This window comes from Tachyglossus aculeatus, chromosome 2 (assembly GCF_015852505.1).
Source record: "Tachyglossus aculeatus isolate mTacAcu1 chromosome 2, mTacAcu1.pri, whole genome shotgun sequence".
Taxonomy (NCBI): Eukaryota; Metazoa; Chordata; class Mammalia; order Monotremata; family Tachyglossidae; genus Tachyglossus; species Tachyglossus aculeatus.
Window position 1 is genome coordinate 2,138,290 of NC_052067.1, and position 24,380 is coordinate 2,162,669.

Genomic DNA, 24,380 nt, shown 5'->3' on the forward strand with positions numbered 1-24,380 from the left:
TTGCCGTCTTCAATGGGTTCATTAATAGGCCCAAAGAAATGAGAAATTTCTGAGAATTTCATGAGAAACGAGTCCGGACAGTCAATACCAGAAGCAGAAGGTTGCGGCACCAACATTATAGCTCTACTAGCCAGCTGAAAAAATTGAAATTTTTAAAACCCCCTCATTCCTCTCCCCTTCCTCCCCCTCCCCAGCCTCCCCACAGCACCTGTATATATGGATATATGTTTGTATGTATTTATTACTCTATTTATTTTACTTGTACATATTTATTCTATTTATTTTATTTTGTGAATATGTTTCGTTTTGTTCTCTGTCTCCCCCTTCTAGACTGTGAGCCCGCTGTTGGGTAGGGACCGTCTCTAGATGTTGCCAACTTGGGCTTCCCAAGCGTTTAGTACAGTGCTCTGCACACAGTAAGCGCTCAATAAATACGATTGATTGATTGAATGAATGAATGAAGGAGCCAGAGACATCGAGGAATACTGTCAAGACACCCAGAGCGACGGCCAGAGAGCGGGGGCGGGCAGGGACCACAGGAGAGGGAGACAGAGAGACACGGTGAAGGAGAGACATCAAGCAGTAATAATAATAATCATCATAATAATGGCATTTTTTATTAAGCGCTTACTATGCACAAAGCACTGTACTAAGCGCTGGGGAGATTACAAGGAGATCAGCTTGCCCCATGGGGGGCTCACAGTCTTCATCCCCATTTTCCAGATGAGGGAACTGAAGCCCAGAGAATCAATCAATGGTATTTATTGAGCGCTTACTGTGTGCAGAGCACTGTACTAAGCGCTTGGGAAGTCCAAGATGGCAACATATAGAGACGGTCCCTACCCAACAGTGGGCTCACAGTCGAAAAGACACACTTCTCTAAAAGAGAAGTGAAGTGACGGGCCCAAAGTCACCCGGCTGACAATTGGCAGAGCCGGGATTCGAACCCCTGACCCCTGACTCCAAAGCCCGGGCTCTTTCCGCTGAGCCATGCTGCTTCTCTAATAATCATAATGATGTCATTGGTTAAGCGCTTACTACGTGCAAAGCACTGGTCTAAGCGCTGGGGAGGACACAAGGTGATCAGGTTGTCCCACCGGGGGTGCTCACAGTCTTCACCCCCATTTTCCAGATGAGGGAACTGAGGCCCAGAGAAGTGAAGCGACTTGCCCGAGGGCACCCAGCTGACAGTGGGCGGAGCCGGGATTAGAACCCAGGACCTCCGACTCCCAAGCTTGGGCTCTTTCCACTGAGCCAGGCTGCCTTTTAGACTGTGAGCCCACTGTTGGGTAGGGACTGTCTCTATACGTTGCCAACTTGTGCTTCCCAAGCGCTTAGTACAGTGCTCTGCACACAGTAAGCGCTCAATAAATACGATTGATGATGATGATGACTGTCTCTATATGTTGCCAACTTGTACTTCCCAAGCGCTTAGTACAGTGCTCTGCACACAGTAAGCGCTCAATAAATACGATTGATTGATTGATTGCTGCTCTGTGCTAAGCACTCGGGAGAGACCTGGAGCTAATAGACACAACCCCCACCCTCAAGGAGCTTACTGTTTAGCCAGGCTCACAGTCTAGAAGGGGGAGACAGATAACAAAACAAAACATGTGGACAGGTGTCAAGTCATCACAGACACACACACACACACACCAAAAAAAAAAAAAAATGAGCTAGAATGTGAGCCCGTTGTTGGGTAGGAATCGTCTCGATATACTCCCAAGCGCTTAGTCCAGTCCTCTGCACATAGTTAAGCTCTCAATAAATACGACTCCCCCTCTCCATCCCCCCATCTTACCTCCTTCCCTTCCCCACAGCACCTGTATATATGTTTGTACATATTTATTACTCTATTTATTTATTTATTTATCTTGTACATATCTATTCTATTTATTTTATTTTGTCAGTATGTTTGGTTTTGTTCTCCGTCTCCCCCTTCTAGATTGTAAGCCCGCTGTTGGGTAGGGACTGTCTCTATATATGTTGCCAACTTGGACTTCCCAAGCGCTTAGTCCAGTGCTCTGCACACAGTAAGCGCTCAATAAATACGATTGATTGATTGATTGATTGATTGCTGCTCTGTGCTAAGCACTCGGGAGAGACCTAGAGTGAACAGACTCAATCCCCACCCTCAAGGAGCTTACTGTTTAGCCAGGCTCACAGTCTAGAAGGGGGAGACAGATAACAAAACAAAACATGTGGACAGGTGTCAAGTCATCACAGACACACACACACACACACACACACACACACACACACACACACACACACACACACACACACACACACACACACAGAGCCAGAATGTGAGCCCGTTGTTGGGTAGGAATCGTCTCTCTATATTCCCAAGCACTTAATCCAGTCCTCTGCACACAGTAAGCGCTCAATAAATACGATTCCCCCTCTCCATCCCCCCATCTTACCTCCTTCCCTTCCCCACAGCACCTGTATATATGTATATATGTTTGTACATATTTATTACTCTATTTATTTATTTTACTTGTACATATCTATTCTATTTATTTTATTTTGTCAGTATGTTTGGTTTTGTTCTCTGTCTCCCCCTTCTAGACTGTGAGCCCGCTGTTGGGTGCGGACTGTCTCTAGGTGTTGCCGACTTGTACTTCCCAAGCGCTTAGTCCAGTGCTCTGCACACAGTAAGCGCTCAATAAATACGATTGATGATGATGATATCTATTCTATTTATTTTATTTTGTCAGTATGTTTTGTTTGGTTCTCTGTCTCCCCCTTCTAGACTGTGAGCCCGCTGTTGGGGAGGGACCGTCTCTAGATGTTGCCGACTTGTACTTCCCAAGCGCTTAGTCCAGTGCTCTGCACACAGTAAGCGCTCAATAAATACGGTTGATTGAATGACTGAATGAATGAATGAATGAGCGTTCCACAGAGACATCAATCAATCAATCGTATTTATTGAGCGCTTAATGTGTGCAGAGCACTGGACTAAGCGCTTGGGAAGTACAAGTCGGCAACACCTAGAGACAGTCCGCACCCAACAGCGGGCTCACAGTCTAGAAGGGGGAGACAGAGAACAAAACCAAACATACTGACAAAATAAAATAGAATAGATATGTACAGGTAAAATAAATAGAGTAATAAATAAGTACAAACATATACACAGGTGCTGTGGGGAAGGGAAGGGGGTAAGATGGGGGGATGAAGAGAGGGACGAGGGGGAATGATGAGACATCATCAGGAGAGACATGATGATGATGGCATTTGTTAAGCGCTTACTATGTGCAAAGCACTGTTCTAGACGTGGCCAGAGACACCCAATCGAACAGCCAGAGACACACAAAGCCAGAGACGCAGAGACAGAGACACACACGCATAGCCAGAGAGATGCCAAGGGGCTGCCTCGGTTCTCCGCTGCCCGTCCCTCGTGCCTCCCGTCCCCATTTCCCCCCTGAACCGCGGGCCCCGGGGACCTCGACCCCGCCGACTGACCTCCGGCGACGGAGCCGAGTGCGAATCTGTACGCCGACTCCGCCACTTGGATCAGGACCGACCGCGAAGCGTCTCCCTGGGGCGGCGGCTGCGGGCGGAGGGCCGACACAGAAGGGACGTCATCGAGGCGCAGGCCCGAGGTTCGAAACCCACCACCCGGCCGGGAGCGAGGCCTTGGCAGGGTCCGGAGACCCAGGACCCCTCTCGGCTCCACAGGCCTCGGCTCCTGCTGTCCTTCCAGCCTGTGGCCACCCCCGCGCTACCCACTCACCCACCCTGCCCAACCACAGTTCTCCCCACCTTCGGCGTCGCCAAGAAACCACCTTCCTCCTCCTCCTCCTACGGGAGGTCTTCCCTGACTAACCCCCCTCCTCTCTGACTGGGTCTTCCCATCAGCCTCTTCTTGCTGCTCTAATAAATAATAACAATAATAAATAATGGCATTTATTAAGCGCTTACTATGTGCAAAGCACTGTTCTAAGCGCTGGGGAGGTTACAAGGTGATCAGGTTTCAAGGCCCTACTGAGAGCTCACCTCCTCCAGGAGGCCTTCCCAGACTGAGTCCCCTCCTTCCTCTCCCCCTCACCCCCCTCTCCATCCCCACCGTCTTACCTCCTTCCCTTCCCCACAGCACCTGTATATATGGATAGATGTTTGTACAGATTTATTACTCTATTTATTTATTTTACTTGTACATATCTATCCTATTTATTTTATTTTGTTAATATGTTTGGTTTTGGTCTCTGTCTCCCCCTTCTAGACTGTGAGCCCACTGTTGGGTAGGGACTGTCTCTAGATGTTGCCGACTTGTACTTCCCAAGCGCTTAGTACAGTGCTCTGCACACAGTAAGCGCTCAATAAATATGATTGATTGATTGATTGATTGAAGTCACTACACTTCTCTGGGCCTCAGTGACCTCATCTGTCAAATGGGGATGAAGACTGTGAGCCCCACGTGGGACAATCTGATGACCTTGTAAATTCCCCAGCGCTTAGAACAGTGCTTTGCACATAGTAAGGGCTTAATAAATGCCATTAGAAAAAAAAAAGTGGCAGAGCTGGGATTTGAACCCACATCCTTCTGACTCTTAAGGTCCGGGCTCTACCCACTAGGCCGTGGTGGGGAGGGGTGGCCGCGGGGAAGGGAGTCCGTGGCCGAGGCTGGCTTGGAGGAGATGGGGCGCGGGGAATCAATCAATCAATCAATTGTATTTATTGAGTGCTTACTGTGTGCAGAGCACTGTCCTGAGCGCTTGGGAAGTCCAAGTTGGCAACATCTAGAGCTGGCCCCTACCCAACAGTGGGCTCACAGTCTAGAAGGGGGAGACAGAGAACAAAACCAAACATATTAACAAAATAAAATAAATAGGATAGATATGTGCAAGTAAAATAGAGTAATAAATACGAACATGGAGACCCAAACCAAACATATTAACAAAATAAAATAAATAGAATAGATATGTGCAAGTAAAATAAATAAATCAATAGAGTAATAAATATGTACAAACATCTATACATATATACAGGTGCTGTGGGGAAGGGAAGGAGGTAAGGCTGGGGGGATGGAGAGGGGGACGAGGGGGAGAGGAAGGAGGGGGCTCAGTGTGGGAAGGCCTCCTGGAGGAGGTGAGCGCTCAGTAGGGCCTTGAAGGGAGGAAGAGAGCGAGCTTGGCGGATGTGTGGAGGGAGGGCGTTCCGGGCCAGGGGAGGACGTGAGAAAGGATGGTGAGGGGGCCGTGGGGGTCCTACCTGTCGCCGGGCTTCGGGGTAGCGGCCGGAGAGGGTGGTCGGCAGCTGCGGGGGAGCGATCCTGTCGATGTCACCTAACGTCACGCAGCTGCGGGGGGAGACAACCGGTGTCAATCAACCCAACCATCCTACTGAATGAACGCCTACTATGTGCAGAGCACTGGCCTAGACTGTGAGCCCGCTGCGGGTAGGGACCGTCTCTATATATTGCCGACTTTTAGACTGTGAGCCCACTGTTGGGTAGGGACCGTCTCTATATGTTGCCAACCTGTACTTCCCAAGTGCTTAGTACAGTGAAAGGAGTGGAAAAAGAGGAGTAAGAGTAGTAGTATTCACTGAGTGCTTTCTGTGTGCAGAGCACCCGTACTAAGCGCTGAGCACTTTAGTAAGGAAAAGGAATTCGCTGGAGCTTCTCTACTGCTGCGTCTGGGCCCTTTCCAGGCACTGAGGCTGGCCAAGGGTGACCCTCCAGGGCTGCTACGTCACAGGCGACCCACGGGAACACCTGGTTAAAGAGAAATAGTCTCTCTCTGCCCTTGCTGCACATTCCCACACAGAGGGTTCCCAGCCCCTTGGGATACGATGGGAGGGATCCGTCGAGCAGCACGATCACCATTAGTCTGTGGAGCCCTTTGGCAGGGACTGCCGCCAAAGCGGCCTGGAGTGGAAGCCACCTGGTCTTACTCAGGATGCTGATATCATCATCATCATCAATCGTATTTATTGAGCGCTTACTATGTGCAGAGCACTGTACTAAGCGCTTGGGAAGTACAAATTGGCAACATATAGAGACAGTCCCTACCCAACAGTGGGCTCACAGGCTAAAAGGGGGAGACAGAGAACAAAACCAAACTAACAAAATAAAATAAATAGAATAGATATGTACAAACAAAACGAATAAATAGAGTAATAAATCTGTACAAACATACAGACATATATACAGGTGCTGTGGGGAAGGGAAGGAGGTAAGGTGGGGGGGATGGAGAGGGGGACGATGGGGAGAGGAAGGAAGGGGACACTGATGTCGGTGCGACACTGTGGGTCCGGAGAGCTGGAGCTCCAGGACGCTTGGACGAGGGTTAAGATGGGCAGTGGCTGCTCCTTGCAGGAAAATGGGGCGGGGATGGGGGGCACTGCCTATTGTGTCCCGGTGCCAACTAGAGATACAGCGGCGTTGTCCTCTTCCTTCTCCACCCCGCAATTCGACTAGACCAGCCTGGAGGCTGAGCTTTTGTCTGTACCTCCTTCCCCGCCCATCACACTACGTACCCCTTCCTTCCTCTCCCCCTCGTCCCCCTCTCCATCCCCCCCATCTTACCTGCTTCCCTTCCCCACAGCACCTGTATATATGCTTGTACATATTTATTACTCTATTTATTTATTTTATTTGTCCATATCTATTCTATTTATTTTATTTTGTTAGTATGTTTGGTTTTGTTCTCTGTCTCCCCGTTTTAGACTGTGAGCCCCCTGTTGGGTAGGGACTGTCTCTATATGTTGCCAATTTGTACTTCCCAAGCGCTTAGTCCAGTGCTCTGCACATAGTAAGCGCTCAATAAATACGATTGATGATGATGATGATGTACACAAAGCAGCTCTGGCTCGGCTGGTCTTTTGTCGGCACCCTTGCGGCTCTGTATTGGTGGCAGCAGGTGGGCGAAGTGCCAGGGTTGGGGGGCGGGCAGCCCATCCTGCCTCTGATGGGCGCTGGGGAAGGTGGCAAGAGCAGCTCCACACTGTAGCTCAGTGAGGATGATGGGGACCCTGTTGAGTAGGGACCGTCTCTCTATGTTGCCAACTTGGACTTCCCAAGCGCTTAGTACTGTGCTCTGGCACACAGTAAGCGCTCAATAAATACGATTGAATGAATGAATGAATACAGTGCTCTGCACACAGTAAGCGCTCAATAAATACGATTGATTGATTGATTGATTGACTTGGGCTTCCCAAGCGCTTAGCACAGTGCTCTGCACACAGTAAGGGCTCAATAAATACGACTGAATGAATGAATGAATGAGCCCACTGTTGGGTAGGGACCGCCTCTATATGTTGCCAACTTGGACTTCCCAAGCGCTTAGTACAGTGCTTTGCACACAGTAAGTGCTCAATAAATACGATTGAATGAATGAATGAATACAATGCTCTGCACACAGTAAGCGCTCAATAAATATGATTGATTGATTGATTGATTGATTTGGGCTTCCCAAGCGCTTAGCACAGTGCTCTGCACACAGTAAGGGCTCAATAAATAGGACTGAATGAATGAATGAATGAGCCCACTGTTGGGTAGGGACCGTCTCTATATGTTGCCAACTTGGACTTCCCAAGCGCTTAGTACAGTGCTCTGGCACACAGTAAGCGCTCAATGAATACGATTGAATGAATGAATTAATTAATGGACTAAACACCTGGGAGAGTATAATACAACAAAATTGGTAGATACATCTTTTTTATGGCATTTATTAAGCGCTTACTATGTGGAAAGCGCTGTTTTAAACGCTGGGGAGGTTACAAGGCGATCAGGTTGTCCCGCAGGGGGGATCACAGTCTTAATCCCCATTTTCAGATGAAGTAACTGAGGCACAGAAGCAAAGTGACTTGCCCAAAGTCACACAGCTGACAATTGGCGGAGCCGGGATTTGAACCCACGACCTCTGACTCCAAAGCCCGGGCTCTTTCCACTGAGCCACGCTGCTTCCCTGCCTGGCATCTATCCCACTGCTTAGAACAGTGCTTGGCACATAGAGTTTAACAAATACCATTATTACTATTATTATTGTTATTATTATACATAATATACATAATAACAAACTTGAGAAGCAGCGCGGCTCAGTGAAAAGAGCCCGGGCTTTGGAGTCAGAGGTCATGGGTTCGAATCCCAGCTCCGCCAATTGTCAGCTGGGTGACTTTGGGCAAGTCACTTCACTTCTCTGGGCCTCAGTTCCCTCATCTGTCAAATGGGGATGAAGATTGTGAGCCCCCAGTGGGACAACCTGATCACCTTGTAACCTCCCCAATCAATCAATCAATCATATTTACTGAGCGCTTACTGTGTGCAGAGCACTGTACTAAGCGCTTGGGAAGTCCAAGTTGGCAACATCTAGAGACGGTCCCTACCCAACAGTGGGCTCACAGTCTAGAAGGGGGAGACAGAGAACAAAACCAAACATACTAACAAAATAAATAGAATAGATATGGAACGCTTCACGAATTTGCGTGTCATCCTTGCGCGGGGGCCGTGCTAATGACGGTGGCATTTGTTAAGCGCTTCCTATGTGCAGAGCACTGTTCTAAGCGCTGGGGAGGTTACGAGGCGATCAGGTTGTCCCACGGGGGGCTCACGGTCTCCATCCCCATTTTACAGATGAGGGAACTGAGGCTCAGGGAAGGGAAGTGACTCTGTAGCGTTCCAATTTGAGTGTATGTGCTGCCGAATCAATCAATCAATCAATCAATCGTATTTATTGAGCGCTTACTATGTGCAGAGCACTGTACTAAGCGCTTGGGAAGTACAAATTGGCATCACATAGAGACAGTCCCTACCCAACAGTGGGCTCACAGTCTAAAAGGGGGAGACAGAGAACAGAACCAAACATACCCACAAAATAAAATAAGTAGGATAGAAATGTACAAGTAAAATAAATAAATAAATAGATAAATAGAGTAATAAATATGTACAACCATCTATACATATATACAGGTGCTGTGGGGAAGGGAAGGAGGTAAGACGGGAGGATGGAGAGGGGGACGAGGGGGAGAGGAAAGAAGGGGCTCAGTCTGGGAAGGCCTCCTGGAGGAGGTGAGCTCTCAGCAGGGCCTTGAAGGGAGGAAGAGAGCTAGCTTGGCGGATGGGCAGAGGGATTGGGGGCATTCCAGGCCCGGGGGAGGACGTGGGCCGGGGGTCGATGGCGGGACAGGCGAGAGCGAGGTACGGTGAGGAGATTAGTGCCGAAGTGAGCACAGCGCTTCGAACAGTGCTTTGCACATAGTAAGCGCTTAATACATGCCATCCTCATTATTATTATTATTATTATTATTATTATTATTATTATTATTATTATTATTATTGCCAGCCGATGAGGGGGCCAAAGCGGTGGGCCTTACCCCCGGGGCTCGTGCTGGTCCGCCAGCTGAAACAGGATGTCCACTTCCATGGGCGTCACTTGGCTGAACCTCTGGGCGTTCAGAAGGAAGTCCTCTGTGGGGATGGAGCCGCGTCGTTAGCCGTTAGACGGGGACCAAACGTCCCCCCCATCCCGGCCTGGGCCGCCGGACCCCGCCCGCCCCAAGCCACCCGGGCTCCACCGGGAATTCTGGATGCGGAAAGCGGGCGGACTTCAATAAATAAATAATAAAGGTGGCATTTATTAAGCGCTTACTAGGAGCACTGTTCTAAGCGCTGGGGAGGTTACAAGGAGATCAGGTGGTTCCACGCGGTGGGGGGGCTCACAGTCTTAATCCCCATTTGACAGACGAGGGAACTGAGGCCCAGAGAAGTGAAGTGACCTGCCCAAAGTCACACAGCTGACAGTTGGCAGAGCCAGGATTCGAACCCGTGACCTCTGATTCCAAAGCCCGGGCTCTTTTCCACTGAGCCACGTAATGGCATTTATCGAGCGCTTATTATGTGCAAAGCACCGTTCTAAGCACTGGGGAGGTTACAAGGTGATCAGGTTGTCCCTCGTGGGGCTCTCAGTCTTCACCCCCATTTTACAGATGAGGGAACTGAGGCACAGAGATGCAAAGTGACTTGCCCAAAGTCACACAGCTGACATGTGTCCCTTCAAGGCCCTGAGAGCTCACCTCCTCCAGGAGGCCTTCCCAGACTGAGCCCCTTCCTTCCTCTCCCCCTCCTCCCTCTCTCCACCCCCCAGCCTTACCTCCTTCCCTTCCCCACAGCACCTGTATATATGTATAGATGTTTGGACAGATTTATTACTCTATTTATTTATTTATTTTACTTGTACATATCTATTCTATTTATTTTATTCTGTTAATATGTTTGGTTTTGTTGTCTGTCTCCCCCTTCTAGACTGTGAGCCCACTGTTGGGTCGGGACCGTCTCTCTATGTTGCCAACTTGGACTTCCCAAGTGCTTAGTACCGTGCTCTGCACACAGTAAGCACTCAATAAATATGACTGATTGATTGACTGATTGAGCAGCGTGGCTCATTGGAAAGAGCCCGGGCTTTGGAGTCCGAGGTCATGGGTTCAAATCCTGGCTCCGTCGACAGTTTGGTGTGTGACTTTGGGCAAGCCACTTCACTTCTCTGGGCCTCAGTTCCCTCATCTGTAAAATGGGGATGAAGACTGTGAGCCCCAAGTGGGACAACCTGATCACCCTGTATCCTCCCGAGCGCTTGGAACAGTGCTTTGCACATAGTAAGCGCTTAACAAATGCCGTCATTATTATTATTATTATTATTACAATTTACCACTCCCCTACCCCCCTACCACCCCCCTATAAGAAGCAGCATAGCTCAGTGGCAAGAACACGGGCTTTGGAGTCAGAGGTCATGGGTTCGAATCCCGACTCCACATGTCTGCTGCGTGACCTTGGGCAAGTCACTTCACTTCTCAGAGCCTCAGTTTCCTCATCTGTAAAATGGGGATGAAGACTGGGAGCCCCACGTGCGACAACTTGATCGTCTTGTTCCCCCCACCTCAGCGCTCAGAACAGTGCTTTGCACATAGTAAGTGCTTAACAAATACCATCATTATTATTACCACGCGTTCTTCCAGAATCTGACTACCCGAACTCGCGTCCCGCCTTCCGCCCACCTCTTCTCACTCTCTCCGTTTGGGAATCACTGAGCGTGCTTCCGGTGCTTAGAACAGTGCTTGGCCCTACTGTGAGCTCACCTCCTCCAGGAGGCCTTCCCAGACTGAGCCCCCTTTCTCCTCTCCTCCTCCCCACCCCTCCCGCCCTACCTCCTTCATTCATTCATTTAATCGTATTTATTGAGTGCTTACTGTGTGCGGAGCACTGGACTAAGAGCTTGGGAATCAATCAATCGTATTTATTGAGCGCTTACTGTGTGCACAGCACTGTACTAAGCGCTTGGGAAGTACAAGTTGGCAACATATAGAGACAGTCCCTACCCAACAGTGGGCTGGCAACATCCTTCCCCTCCCCACAGCACCTGTATATACATTTGTACAGATTTATTACTCTATTGATTTTACTTGTACATATTTACTATTTATTTTGTTAATGATGTGCCTATTAGCACGTCATTAGCACATCTCAGTCTTTTAGACTGTGAGCCCACTGTTGGGTAGGAACCGTCTCTATATGTTGCCAACTTGGACTTCCCAGGCGCTTAGTACAGTGCTCTGCACACAGTAAGCGCTCAATAAATACGATTGATTGATTGATTGATTGATTACCTGAGCCTAGGAGCTCAGCGGGGCGCCCCACACCCCCAGACCGCTCGCCTGATCCCGGCCCGCTGACCTTTGGTGACCCGCATGTCCTTCCCGAGGCCGGCCACGGTGCCGTACACCTTCCGGACCACTTCCATGTTGTTCAGCAGGGAGTTGAAGGCTTTAAAATAGGAAAAGCTGACCTGGCGGGACGGGGACCCTCCGGCGGCCTGGGGGGGGTGGGCGGAAAAACAGACAATCAATCAATCAATCAATCAATCGTATTTATTGAGCGCTTACTGTGTGCAGAGCACTGGACTAAGCGCTTGGGAAGTACAAGTTGGCGACATATCGAGACGGTCCCTACCCAACAGTGGGCTCACAGTCTAGAAGGGGGAGACAGAGAACAAAACCAAATATATTAACAAAATAAAATAAATAGAATGGATATGTACAAGTAAAATAGAGTCAAAATATGTAATAATAATTATAATAATGGCATTTATTAAGCGCTTACTATGTGCAAAGCACTGTTCTAAGTGCTGGGGAGGTTACACGGTGATTGGATGTCCCACTGGGGGCTCACAGTCTTAATCCCCATTTTCCAGATAATAATAATAATAATAATAATAATAATGTTGGCATTTGTTAAGCGCTTACTATGTGCAAAGCACTGTTCTAAGCGCTGGGGGGGGTACAAAGTGATCAGGTTGTCCCATGTGGGGCTCACAGTCTTAATCCCCATTTTCCAGATGAGGTCACTGAGGCCCACAGAAGTGAAGTGACTTGCCCAAAGTCACGCAGCTGACAATTGGCGGAGCCGGGATTCGAACCCATGACCTCTGACTCCAAAGTCCGTGCTCTTTTCCACTGAGCCACACTATGTACAGACATATATACAGGATATACGTATATACAGACAGACGGAAGGACAGACAGATGAAGACCACATGAGGCCTTAGACACTTCAGAGGAAAATATTCTCCCAAAAAGGTTTTCAGGGTGGTGGGGGTCAGCCAGTCAGTCGTATTTATTGAGCGCTTACTGTCTGCAGAGCACTGGACTAAGCGCTTGGGAGAGTCTCCCCGCCCACAACGAGCTTACAGTCTAGAGGGGGAGGGAGACATTAATAGAAATAAATAAACGATGGATGGGGACAGAAGTGAGAAGTAGCACGGTGCAGTGAGAAGCAGCGTGGCGTTGCAGCTGGAGCCCGGGCCTGGGAGCGAGAAGGTCATGGGTTCTAATCCCGGCTCCGCCACCTGTCTTGGGCAAGTCGCTTCACTTCTCTGGGCCTCAGTGACCTCATCTGGAAAATGGGGATCGACACTGAGTCCCACGCCGGACAGGGATGGTGTCAAACCCGATCTGGTTGTATCTTTTAGACTGTGAGCCCACTGTTGGGTAGGGACTGTCTCTATATGTTGCCAATTTGTACTTCCCAAGCGCTTAGTACAGTGCTCTGCACATAGTAAGCGCTCAATAAATACGATTGATGATGATGATCCACTCCAGTGCTCAGTAATAACAATAACAATGGCATTTATTAAGCGCTTACTATGTGCAAAGCACTGTTCTAAGTGCTGGGGAGGTTACAAGGTGATCAGGTTGTCCCACGGGGGGCTCACAGTCTTAATCCCCATTTTCCAGATGAGGTAACTGAGGCGCAGAGAAGTGAAGTGACTTGCCCAAAGGCACCCAGGTGACCATTGGCGGAGTCGGGATTTGAACCCATGACCTCTGACTCCCAAGCCCAGGCTCTTTCCACTGAGCCACGCTGCTTCTTAGTACAGTGCCTGGCACATAGGAAGTGCTTAACAAATACCACAATCATTATGGTGATGATTATTATTATAAACGCTATGGGGTTGGGGGGGGTGGTGCATAAAGGGAGCAAATCACGGCGACGCAGAAGGGAGAGGGAGGCAAGGAAAGGAGGGCTTAGGGAAGGCTTCTAAGCCGTGAGAAGCAGCGTGGCTCAATGGAAAGAGCCCGGGCTTTGGAGTCCGAGGTCATGGGTTCAAATCCCGGCTCTGCCAACTGTCAGCTGTGTGACTTGGGGCAAGTCACTTCACTTCTCTGGGCCTCAGTTCCCTCATCTGTAAAATGGGAATTAAGACTGTGAGCCCCCCAAGGGACAACCTGATCACCTTGTATCCTACCCAGCGCTTAGAACAGTGCTTTGCACATAGTAAGCGTTTAATAAATGCCATCATGATTATTATTAATATTATTCACGGAGGCGGGGTTGGGATGAGGAAGGGGAGGGAGATCTGTCCCCGTGGGACAACCTGATCACCTTGTAACCTCCCCAGCGCTTAGAACAGTGCTTTGCACATAGTAAGCGCTTAATAAATGCCATTATTATTATTATTATCTGTCCAGAGGATGCCCTCTTTCCCCCCCATTCCCTGGCAGAGCGGGCCCAGAGCAGACCCCGGCGACTGGGATGGGCTTTAATTAATGAAGCAGCGTGGCTCAGTGGAAAGAGCCCGAGATTTGGAGTCAGAGGTCCCCGGGCCCAGAGCGGACCCCGGCAACTGGGACGGGCTTTAATTAATGAAGCAGCGTGGCTCAGTGGAAAGAGCCCGGGATTTGGAGTCGGAGGTCCCCGGGCCCAGAGTGAACCCCGGCGACCGGGACGGGCTTTAATTAATGAAGCGGCGTGGCTCAGTGGAAAGAGCCCAGGATTTGGAGTCGGAGGTCCCCGGGCCCAGAGAGGACCCCGGCCACCGGGATGGGCTTTAATTAATGAAGCAGCGTGGCTCAGTGGAAAGAGCCCGGGATTTGGAGTCGGATGTCCCCGGGCCCAGAGCGGACCCCAGCGACCGGGATGGGCTTTAATTAATGAAGCAGTGTGGCTCAGTGGAAAGAGCCCGGGATTTGGAGTCAGATGTCCCCGGGCCCAGAGCGGACCCCGGCGACCGGGACGGGGTCACTCACTTGCTGCCCAGACTCACCGCGACGAGCCGCTCCTCGACGAACGGCGTGAGGACGTGGGGGCGGATGGTCACCATGATGTCCCGGAAATCCAGGGCCGTCACCTTCCCGGTGCGAGCGCTGTCCCGCTGGGCGAACGCCTGCTTGGCGTGTTCTAGCTGGATCTCCTGGGGGTGGCCGGAGGGGAATAATAATAATAATAATGATAATAATAATGATGGCATTTATTAAGCGCTTACTATGTGCAAAGCACTGTTCTAAGTGCTGGGGAGTTTACAAGGTGATCAGCTTGTCCCACGGGGGGCTCACAGTTTTAATCCCCATTTTACAGATGAGGTAACTGAGGCCCAGAGAAGTGAAGTGACTTGCCCAAAGTCACACAGCTGACAGTTGGCAGAGCCGGGATTTGAACCCATGACCTCTGACTCCAAAGCCCGGGCTCTTTCCACTGAGCCATGCTGCTTCCAAGCCAAGCAAGAGGGGAAGGGAGGGGACAGTCCTGTGCAAAGAACTCAAGATTCTATCAATCAATCAATTGTATTAATTGAGCGCTTACTATGTGCAGAGCACTGTACTAAGCGCTTGGGAAGTACAAGTTGGCAACGTATAGAGACGGTCCCTACCCAAAAGTGGGCTCACAGTCTAGAAGGGGGAGACAGAGAACAAAACCAAACTCGGGTCTTCCCCTGTCCTGCTGGATTTTCATTCAGTCATATTTATTGAGCGCTTACTGTGTGCAGGGCACTGTACTGAGCGCTTGGGAACTACAAGTTGGATGACCTTGGGCGAGTCCCTTACCCTCTCTGGACATAATAATAATAATGGCATTTATTAAGCGCTTACTATGTGCAGAGCACTGCTCTAAGTGCTGGGGAGGTTACAAGGAGATCAGGTTGTCCCACGGGGGGCTCGCGGTCTTAACCCCCATTTTCCAGATGAGGGAACTGAGGCCCAGAGAAGTGAAGTGACTTGCCCAAGGTCACACAGCTGACAATTGGCGGAGCTGGGATTTGAACCCATGACCTCTGACTCCAAAGCCCGTGTTCTTTCCACTGAGCCACGCTGCTTCTCTAATGAGTTTCCTCAGCCTTAAAAGCGGGGCCGTGACCTCCGGCACTGTTCTAAGCGCTGGGGAGGTTACAAGGTGATCCCCTGTGGGGCTTACAGTCTTAATCCCCATTTGACGGATGAGGTAACTGAGGCCCAGAGAAGTGAAGTGACTTGCCCAAAGTCACACAGCTGACAGTTGGCGGGGCTGGGATTTGAACCCATGACCTCTGACTCCAAAGCCCGGGCTCTTTCCACTGAGCCACACTGCTTCTCAATTGACTGAGTGCGCCGGGGCTCCCAGATGGGACAGGGACGGGGTCTGACCTGATTAGCCGTGCCTCAGTTACCTCGTCTGTAAAATGGGGATGAAGACTGTGAGCCCCACGTGGGACAACCTGATTACCTTATAACCTCCCCAGCGCTTAGAACAGTGCTTTGCACATAGTAAGCGCTTAATAAATGCCATCATTATTATTATTATTATTATTATTATTAGGCAGTATCTATCACAGCGCTGAGCAGAGGGTTTGGCACCCAGGAAGCGCACTCAATCAATTGAGAAGCCGCATGGCTCAGTGGAAAGAGCCTGGGCTTTGGAGTCAGAGGTCATGGGTTCAAATCCTGGCTCCGCCAACTGTCAGCTGTGTGACTTGGGGCAAGTCACTTCACTTCCTTACCTCCTTCCCCTCCCCACAGCACCTGTATATATGTTTGTACGTATTTATTACTCTATTTATTTATTTTCTTTGTACATATTTATTCTATTCATTTTATTTTGCTAATATGTTTGGTTTTGTTCTCTGTCTCCCCCTTCTAGACTGTGAGCCCACTGTTGGGTAGGGACCGTCTCTAGATGTTGCCAACTTGTACTTCCCAAGCGCTTAGTACAGTGCTCTGCACACAGTAAAGCGCTCAATAAATATGATTGATTGATTGATTCTCTGTGCCTCAGTTACCTCATCTGTAAAATGGGGATTAAAACCGTAAGCCCCCCGTGGGACAACCTGATCACCCTGTAACCTCCCCAGTGCTTAGAACAGTGCTTTGCTCATAGTAAGCGCTTAACAAGTACCATTATTATTATTCAAGGCCCTACTGAGAGCTCACCTCCTCCAGGAGGCCTTCCCAGACTGAGCCCCCTCCTCCCTCTCTCCACCCCACTGCCTTACCTCCTTCCCTTCCCCACAGCACCTGTATCTATGTATATATGTTTGTACGGATTTATTACTCTATTTATTTATTTTACTTGTAAATATCTATTCTATTTATTTTATTTTGCTAATATGTTTTGTTTTGTTCTCTGTCTCCCCCTTCTAGACTGTGAGCCCGCCGTTGGGTAGGGACCGTCTCTGTATGCTGCCAACCTGTACTTCCCAAGCGCTTAGTCCAGTGCTCTGCACACAGTAAGCGCTCAATAAATACGATTGATTCTCTGGGCCTCAGTTCCCTCATCTGTAAAATGGGGATTAAAACCGTAAGCGCCCCCCGTGGGACAACCTGATCACCCTGTAACCTCCCCAGCGCTTAGAACAGTGCTTGGCACATAGTAAGCGCTTAACAAATACCATTATTATTATTATAAGACCACCGGCTTTAACAGGCTACTTGAATGATAATGATAATGATGGCATTTATTAATCAATCAATCGTATTTATTGAGCACTTTACTGTGTGCAGAGCACTGTACTAAGCGCTTGGGAAGTCCAAGTTGGCAACATATAGAGACGGTCCCAACCCAACAGTGGGCTCACAGTCTAAAAGGGGAAAGCTTACTCTTAAGCGCTTACTATGTGCAAAGCACTGAATCTAAGTCCAAGCCCCGCTCCGCCCCCGGCCTCCCCGCCGCCACCCACCAGTAGGAACTGGGTGAATTCCGCATAGGTGAGGGGCCGCTTCCCGTCTTTTCCGAAGTGGAGCCGCACGAATTCCGAGTCCCAGTTGAACGGGATGCGCCGGTGAGCCGTGGTCTGCCCCGTCACCTGCTTCACGTCCTCTGGGGTGGACGGATGATGGACATACAGAGATAGAGACAGAGAGAGACAGAGACAGAGACAGAGAGAGAGAGAGAGACAGAGAGAGACAGAGACAGAGAGAGAGACAGAGAGAGACAGAAAGAGAGAGAGAGAGAGAGAGAGAGAGAGAGAGAGAGAGAGAGAGAGAGAGAGAGAGAGAGAGAGGGGGGAGAACTTCACTCCGCAGCTCAGCCAGTCACTTTCTATTAATTGACCACTTTTACTGCGTGCCCAGCACTGTACTAAACGCTTAGAAGAGGACAACACAACAATAAGGAGACATTCCCTGCCCACAACGAGCTGAAAGTCTAAGGCACGTTGCTCTCTTCCTCCCTTCCAAGCCCTACTGCGAGCTCACCTCCTCCAGGAGGCCTTCCCACACTGAGCCCCCTTTTTCCTCTCCTCCTCCCCATCCCCCTATATATATATCATCATCATCGATCGTATTTATTGAGCGCTTACGGTGTGCAGAGCACTGTACTAAGCGCTTGGGAAGTACAAATTGGCAACATACAGAGACAGTCCCTACCCAACAGTGGGCTCACAGTCTAAAATATATATGTTTATATATTTATATTAAATATATATATATGTTTGTACATATTTATTACTCTAGTTATTTATTTATTTTACTTGTACATATCTATTCTATTTATTTTATTTTGTTAGTATAATAATAATAATATAATAATAATGGCTTTTATTAAGTGCTTACTATGTGCAAAGCACTGTTCTAAGCGCTGGGGAGGTTACAAGGTGATCAGGTTGTCCCACGGGGGGCTCACAGTCTTCATCCCCATTTTACAGATGAGGGAACTGAGGCCCAGAGAAGTGAAGTGACTTGCCCGAAGTCACACAGCTGACAATTGGCAGAGCCGGGATTTCAACCCATTACCTCTGACTCCAGAGCCCGTACTCCTTTCCACTGAGCCACACTGCTTCTCTTAATAAATGCCATTATTATTATTATTATTATTATTGATTTATTGATCCCCTCCGCCCTACCTCCTTCCCTTCCCCACAGCCCCTGTATATATGTATATATGTTTGTACATATTTATTACTCTATTTATTTATTTATTTTACTTGTACATATCTATTCTATTTATTTTATTTTGTTAGTATGTTTGGTTTTGTTCTCTGTCTCCCCCTTCTAGACTGTGAGCCCGCTGTTGGGTTAGGGACTGTCTCTAGATGTTGCCAACTTGGACTTCCCAAGCGCTTAGTACAGTGCTCTGCACACAGTAAGCACTCAATAAATACGATTGATTGATTGATTGATCCCCTCCACCCTACCTCCTTCCCTTCCCCACAGCCCCTATATATATGTATATATGTTTGTACGTATTTATTACTCTATTTATTTATTTATTTTACTTGTACCTATCTATTCTATTTATTTTATTTTGTTAGTATGTTTGGTTTTGTTCTCTGTCTCCCCCTTTTAGACTGTGAGCCCACTGTTGGGTAGGGACCGTCTCTATATGTTGCCAACTTGGACTTCCCAAGTGCTTAGTACAGTGCTCTGCACACAGTAAGTGCTCAATAAATACGATTGATTGATTGATTGATTGATCCCCTCCGCCCTACCTCCTTCCCTTCCCCACAGCCCCTATATATATGTATATATGTTTGTACATATTTATTACTCTATTTATTTATTTTACTTGTACCTATCTATTCTATTTATTTTATTTTGTTAGTATGTTTGGTTTTGTTCTCTGTCTCCCCCTTCTAGACTGTGAGCCCGCTGTCGGGTAGGGACTATCTCTATATATTGCCAACTTGGACTTCCCAAGCGCTTAGTACAGTGCTGTGCACACAGTAAGCGCTCAATATGATTGATTGATTGATTGATTGATCCCCTCCGCCCTACCTCCTTCCCTTCCCTACAGCCCCTGTATATATGTATATATGTTTGTACATATTTATTACTCTATTTACTTATTTATTTATTTTACTTGTACATATCTATTCTATTTATTTTATTTTGTTAGTATGTTTGGTTTTGTTCTCTGTCTCCCCCCTCTAGACTATGAGCCCGCCGTTGGGTAGGGACTGTCTCTATGGTGGGGGGGGGGGGGGGGGGGGGGGGGGGAATACAGGGTAATCAGGTTGTCCCACGTGGGGCTCACAGTCCTGATTCCCATTTTGCAGATGAGATAACTGAGGCCCAGAGAAGTGACTCGCCCGAAGTCACACGGCTAACAAGCAGCGGGGTCGGGATTTGAAGAAGCAGCGTGGCTCAGTGGAAAAAGCACGGGCTTTGGAGTCAGAGGTCATGGGTTCGAATTCTGGCCCCACCACGTCTGCTCTGTGACCTTGGGCAAGTCACTTAATCCATCAATCAATCAATCGTATTTATTGAGCGCTTACTGTGTGCAGAGCACTGTACTAAGCGCTTGGGAAGTCCAAGTTGGCAACATATAGAGACGGTCCCTACCCAACAGTGGGCTCACAGTCTAAAAGGGACTTCTCTGAGCCTCAGTTCCCTCATCTGTAAAATGGGGATGAAGACTGTGAGCCCCACGTGGGACAACCTGATCACACTGTATCCCCCCCAGTGGTGATGGCATTTATTGAGCGCTTACTATGTGCAAAGCACCGTTCCAAGTGCTGGGGAGGTTACAAGGTGATCAGGTACCTCACAGTCTTAATCCCCGTTTTCCAGATGAGGTCACTGAGGCCCACAGAAGTGAAGCGACTCGCCCGGAGTCCCACGGCTGACAACTGGCGGAGCCGGGATTTGATCCCCAGCGCTCAGAACAGTGCTTTGCGCATAGTAAGCGCTTAACAAATGCCATCATTATTATTATTATTAATCAATCAATCAATCGTATTTATTGAGCGCTTACTATGTGCAGAGCACTGGACTAAGCGCTTGGGAAGTACAAATTGGCAACATATAGAGACGGTCCCTACCCAACAGTGGGCTCACAGTCTAGAAGGGGGAGACGGACAGCAAAACAAAACATATTAACAAAATAAAATAAATAGAATAGATATGTACAAGTAAAATAAATAAATAGAGTAATAAATATGTACAAACGTATAGACATATATACAGGTGCTGTGGGGAAGGGAAGGAGTGTCCCAACTGCCCCAGGCCCTGGGGGCAGTCTGGGGGCAGTGGGTTGGACGTCCCCCATCTACCATTGGGGGCTGGGGCTGGCAGAGAACCCCCCTCTTAATAGGCGAGCATCACTGGTCTTTCATTCATTCATTCAATCGTATTTATTGAGCGCTCACTGTGTGCAGAGCACTGTACTAAGCGCTTGGGAAGTCCAAGTTGGCAACATCTAGAGACGGTCCCTACCCAACAGTGGGCTCACAGTCCATCCTCCCGTCTTACCTCCTTCCCTTCCCCACAGCACCTGTATATATGTATATATGGTTGTACATATTTATTACTCTATTTATCTATTTATTTATTTATTTTACTTGTACATTTCTATCCTACTTATTTTATTTTGTTGGTATGTTTGGTTCTGTTCTCTGTCTCCCCCTTTTAGACTGTGAGCCCACTGTTGGGTAGGGACTGTCTCTATGTGATGCCAATTTGTACTTCCCAAGAGCTTAGTACAGTGCTCTGCACATAGTAAGCGCTCAATAAATACGATTGATTGATTGATTGATTGATTGATAGAAGGGACTTCTCTGAGCCTCAGTTACCTCATCTGTAAAATGGGGATTAAGACTGTGAGCCCCACGTGGGACAACCTGATCACGTTGCATCCCCCCCAGTGCTTAGAACAGTGCTTTGCACATAGTAAGCGCTTAACAAATGCCATCATTATTATTATTATCAGAACAATGCTTGGCACAGTCAGTGCTTAACAGGTTCCATTCGTACCCTTTCTTCTAGACTGTGAGCCCACTGTTGGGTAGGGACTGTCTCTATATGTTGCCAACTTGGACTTCCCAAGCGCTTAGTACAGTGCTCTGCACACAGTAAGCACTCAATAAATACGATTGATTGATTGATTGATTAGAACCCACGACCTCTGAGTCCCAAGCCCGGGCTCTTTCAACTGAGCCACGCTGCCTCTCCTCCCCGGGCCCGGGCCGACGCTCGGATGAGCGGGTGTGGATGGACGCACACGGACGCACACCCGCACACAGACACCCCCCCGCACACGGACATACAAGTACATGTATGTACGGGAGGTGGGGCTTACCCAGCGTGACTTCTCCTCTGCCCGCTTTGTCGAACAGCTGGAAGGCCACCAGGAAGAGGGCATCGGGCGCACAGAGCACCGACTCGAAGGCGACGAACTCTTGGAAGGAGATGAGGCTGAAACACAGAGCGGCACCCAAGGGGCCGGGCAGCGGCCCGTCATCATCATCGATCGCATTTATTGAGCGCTTACTGGGTGCAGAGCACTGTACTAAGCGCTTGGAAAGTCCAAGTTGGCAGCATCTAGAGACGGTCCCTACCCGACAGTGGGCTCACAGTCTAGAAGGGGAAGTGATAGAGTGATAAATCTGTCCAAACATCTATACAGGTGCTGGGGGGAGGGGAAGGAGGTGGGGAGGAGGAGAGGAAAAAGGGGGTTCAGTTTGGGAAGGCCTTCTGACCATCCTCCTCCTCCTCTTTCCCTGCCCTCATGACTTTTCCTCAGTCAGGGCCCAAGGTCCAGCAGAGCATCATCATCATCATCAATCGTAATCAATCGTATTTATTGAGCGCTTACTGGGTGCAGAGCAGTGTACTAAGCGCTTGGGAAGTCCAAGTTGGCAGCATCTAGAGACGGTCCCTACCCGACAGTGGGCTCACAGTCTAGAAGGGGAAGTGATAGAGTGATAAATCTGTCCAAACATCTATACAGGTGCTGTGGGGAGGGGAAGGAGGTTGGGGGGGGGGGGGGGGATGGGGAGGAGGAGAGGAAAAAGGGGGTTCAGTTTGGGAAGGCCTTCTGACCATCCTCCTCCTCCTCTTTCCCTGCCCTCATGACTTTTCCTCAGTCAGGGCCCAAGGTCCAGCAGATCATCATCATCATCATCATCAATCGTAATCAATCGTATTTATTGAGCGCTTACTGGGTGCAGAGCACTGTACTAAGCGCTTGGGAAGTCCAAGTTGGCAACATATAGAGACAGTCCCTACCCAACAGTGGGCTCATGGTCTAAAAGAGTCCCGCACACGCCCCGCCGACACACCCGCCCGCGGATCATCAATCGTATTTATTGAGCGCTTCCTGGGTGCAGAGCACTGTACTGAGCGCTTGGGAAGTCCAAACTGGCAACATATAGAGACAGTCCCTACCCAACAGTGGGCTCACAGTCTAAAAGGGGGATGGACCTACCAGCCCCGTTCTACCCTCCCGACCGTTTAACGCAAGGCTTCACGTCCGGTAGTCTGCAAGCATTGTGTCTATTAACGCTAGGGTTAATAATAATAATAATGATGACATTTATTAAGCGCTTACTATGTGTAAAGCACTGTTCTAAGCGCTGGGGAGGTTACAAGGTGATCGGGTTGTCCCACGGGGGGCTCACAGTCTTCATGATGATGATGATGGTATTTGTTAAGCGCTTACTATGTGCAAAGCACTGTTCTAAGCGCTGGGGAGGTTACAAGGTGATCAGGTTGTCCCACAGGGGGCTCACAGTCTTTATGAAGATGATGATGATGGTATTTGTTAAGCGCTTACTATATGCAAAGCACTGTTCTAAGTGCTGGGGGGATACAAGTTGATCAGGTTGTCCTACAGGGGGATCACAGTCTTAATCCCCATTTTCCAGATGAGGGAACTGAGGCCCAGAGAAGTCAAGTGACTTGCCCAAAGCCACACAGCTGACGAGTGGAGGAGCTGGGACTCGAACCCATGACCTCTGACTCCAAAGCCCGGGCTCTTTCCACTGAGCCACGCTGCTTCATCCCCATTTTACAGATGAGGTAACTGAGGCACAGAGGGAGGCCTTCCCAGACTGAGCCCCCTCCTTCCTCTCTCCCTCCCCATCCCCCCGCCTTACCTCCTTCCCTTCCCCACAGCACCTTTATATACGTATATATGTTTGTACGTATTTATTACCCTTATTTATTTATTTATTTTACTTGTACCTATCTATTCTATTTATTTTATTTTGTTCATATGTTTTGTTTTGTTCTCTGTCTCCCCCTTCTAGACTGTGAGCCCACGGTTGGGTAGGGACCGTCTCTATATGTTGCCAACTTGGACTTCCCAAGCGCTTAGTACAGTGCTCTGCACATAGTAAGTGCTCAGTAAACACGATTGATTGATTGATTGAAGTGACTTGCCCAAAGTCACACAGCTGACAAGTGAAGGAGCTGGGATTTGAACCCATGACCTCTGACTCCAAAGCCTGGGCTCTTCCCACTGAGCCACGCTGCTTCTCTTGGGGTTCTCTCCCAAGCACTCATTCATTTGTTCAGTCATATTTATTAAGCGCTTACTGTGTGCAGAGCACTGTACTGAGCGCTTGGGAAAGCACACTAATAATAATGATGGCATTTGTTAAGCGCTTACTATTCGCAAAGCACTGTTTGAAGCGCAGTACAAGAACAAAGAGTGACAAGCCCTGCCCACAACGAGCTCACGGTCTAGAGGACAGTGCTCTGCACAGTGGGGAATCAATCAATCAATCAATCGTATTTATTGAGCGCTTACTGTGTGCAGAGCACTGGACTAAGCGCTTGGGAAGTACAAGTTGGCAACATATACAGATGGTCCCTACCCAACAGTGGGCTCACAGTCTAGAAGCACCGGGAAGCAGTGTGGCCTAGTGGACAGAGCCCGTGCCTGGGAATCAGAAGGATCTGAGTTCTAATTC

General features: G+C 48.9%; 1 protein-coding gene and 1 pseudogene across 1 annotated transcript in view; both read right to left on the bottom strand.

Moving 5' to 3' along the window:
- SLC25A13 (solute carrier family 25 member 13) overlaps window positions 1-24,380 on the bottom strand; it is a 100,837-nt gene that overhangs the window by 43,517 nt on the left and 32,940 nt on the right. Inside the window, exons 4-10 of the mRNA XM_038741863.1 lie at window positions 21,764-21,879; window positions 17,427-17,566; window positions 14,544-14,690; window positions 11,675-11,813; window positions 9,322-9,415; window positions 5,218-5,305; window positions 3,469-3,556 (exon numbers count right to left, since the gene is read on the bottom strand). Coding sequence (XP_038597791.1) covers window positions 3,469-3,556; window positions 5,218-5,305; window positions 9,322-9,415; window positions 11,675-11,813; window positions 14,544-14,690; window positions 17,427-17,566; window positions 21,764-21,879 — 812 coding nt within the window. The remainder of the gene's footprint in view (window positions 1-3,468; window positions 3,557-5,217; window positions 5,306-9,321; window positions 9,416-11,674; window positions 11,814-14,543; window positions 14,691-17,426; window positions 17,567-21,763; window positions 21,880-24,380) is intronic.
- Window positions 8,406-8,660, bottom strand: LOC119924682 (annotated as a pseudogene).